This window comes from Perkinsus marinus (genome assembly GCF_000006405.1).
Source record: "Perkinsus marinus ATCC 50983 genomic scaffold scf_1104296977352, whole genome shotgun sequence".
Taxonomy (NCBI): Eukaryota; Perkinsozoa; order Perkinsida; family Perkinsidae; genus Perkinsus; species Perkinsus marinus.
In genome coordinates, this window is record NW_003200192.1 from 5,244 (window position 1) to 7,419 (window position 2,176).

Here is a 2,176-nt window from a genome sequence, read left to right on the forward strand (position 1 = left end):
TCACTAAATTTATGTTTTTATCAGCGACCCTGAAGTCCATGCCAAACGCATAGGGGATTGGGGTGAGTTCGAGGATGCTATTGATAACCTCTTTGGAAGAGTTGATGAGGCCTTCAAGATCAAGGACATTGCTGAACATAAAATAGTAGGGGACGCCACGCGAGACGGAGCTGGTACTAGTTATGGGGGGAATTCTAGGTTGCATTGCTCTCCAATAGAGCTGATATGCTATGCTCTTGGTCGGTTTCTGGTAGACTGGGCGTTTCCGTTTGAGGGTATCGGTGCTTGATATTGTGAAAAACTCCTCTAGTGAGGAAGGCTGGAGTTTGCTGTCACTATTGCTAGGGCTATAAACCGGCTGAGTTGACTTGCTGGACATGTGAGAGCTCATATAATCTTTAAAGCATGATGTCTGTTCTCAAGGAGTGTCATAGTCTAGGCTACTCACGAGCCTAGTGGAAATTCTCTGTGATGATACGCATAATGCCAACGAAGTGTTATCGTCGATTTCCTCGCAATCTACTTGTCTGAATGTTGTTGATTCTGGTGAAGACTATAATGTGGTGATGTTCATATTCATAATAACTTCCTTTACTCGCTGGGTGATGGTATTACTTCCGTGCTCAGCCCTGAGTTTAGTTTCGAATCATATGAAGCGGTAATGTCATTCTGAATCGTTTAGTAGAGGCTATCAAGTTTAGTGGTGTTTTTACGATTTTTCTATCAGGATTGGATGGAGGCCTCAGGCGTGAAGCTGAGGTGCAGGAGCTCTCGTGGCGGCCTCAGGATAATTTCAAGGAGCTGGTTGATAACTATCGTCCGAGATTCGTACGATGATAACGACCACTCAGCTCGAGGACGTCTTTGTGAAGGTTCGTGTTTAGGTGCCGAGGTTGCGAGTTAAACACAATAGCGAGCTGCCTGTTCCTAAGGCGATTCTAGATGCTCAGAATGGCGGTAGGTATCGTCGTTGGTGGCTTTGATGGGTATCGGACGCTGACGTTGTGAAATTTATAAAGGCGTTTTTCGGTGGAGTGAGATGTCGATTTATGTCGGTCGGAAATGTGTGTGCTTTCCATGTGTGATGAATTTCGTGGCGCGGTGAAGGGTGTCTTTAGTTGTATCAACGGACCCGTTACCCCACGCATATGCTGAGGAGATAAGGACTTGGCAAGAGATGGCTGATGCGGAGGTTGATGGGGTGGTTGAGGCGCCTTCACCACAACTACCCAATAAGGAGGCTGAACTGGTGATACATACGTGTGTCGGGGGAAGAGTGAAAATTTCGAATTTTATGAAATTCTGTACACTGCTGCACTAATTCGTGTGTAAACATTCTATGATTAGTGAGTAACTGAATAAGCTCAGCTGAGGGAAGCGAATATATATTTCGACGCTGATTTACTATTAGTGTGTTGGTGCCAGATGTGGGTTGATACTGTCGAGTTGGTGGATGAGATGTTGGACGAGTTGGCGGAGGCACGTGAAGTGGCTATTGATTTGGAGCATCATAATATGCAGAGCTATCGAGGCTTTACGTGTCTTATACAGGTGGGTGATGGTATGTGGTTTGATGGTGGAGTGGTTAAGATTCCTGTCTCGCATACGATAGGCCTGTGGTTCGAATCCTGGTATGACCATATTATTTTTGGTTGTTTTTTACTATCAGATAGCGACTCGTAAGAAGGACTATATAGTAGACGTCTTGGCCCCGGGTATAATGATGAAGATGCACGACTTCAATAGAATAACGAGCGACCCGGGCATTGTTAAGGTACGAAGTGAAGGAAGTGTGGTATGGGCAGTGTATTACTATCATCATCGTCTAGGTTCTGCATGGAGCAGACATGGATGTTCAGTGGCTACAAAGGGACCTCTCTGCATATCTTTGTAACATGTTCGATACTGGTCAGGCCGCTCGAGTGCTTGAACTCGGTGGAGGGTAATATTCCTTGTCTGTAGTAGTAGGCTATGGTCCAGGGACTGGGTTGGTGGATGTAAATCGATCACGTGATCGATTTGTCAGGTATAGTTTGAAGAACCTGTTAGACTTCTATTGTGGGTATAAAGCGGATAAGGCGAACCAACTGGCTGACTGGCGACAACGGCCTTTGTCGGAAAGAATGAAGCAATATGCGAGGGACGACGTACACTATCTACTGTAGTTAATTTCATG

The 2,176-nt window shown here is 45.5% G+C and overlaps 1 protein-coding gene across 1 annotated transcript in view; it reads left to right on the forward strand.

Annotated features, from left to right (window-relative positions):
- Positions 1–2,165, forward strand: part of Pmar_PMAR012804 (hypothetical protein) — a gene marked incomplete at both ends in the record, with an annotated part of 4,241 nt that extends 2,076 nt beyond the window's left edge. Inside the window, 8 exons of the mRNA XM_002764426.1 lie at positions 68–173; positions 728–828; positions 885–957; positions 1,119–1,249; positions 1,426–1,551; positions 1,670–1,774; positions 1,830–1,942; positions 2,027–2,165. Coding sequence (XP_002764472.1) covers positions 68–173; positions 728–828; positions 885–957; positions 1,119–1,249; positions 1,426–1,551; positions 1,670–1,774; positions 1,830–1,942; positions 2,027–2,165 — 894 coding nt within the window. The remainder of the gene's footprint in view (positions 1–67; positions 174–727; positions 829–884; positions 958–1,118; positions 1,250–1,425; positions 1,552–1,669; positions 1,775–1,829; positions 1,943–2,026) is intronic.
- Positions 2,166–2,176: the final 11 nt, after the last annotated feature.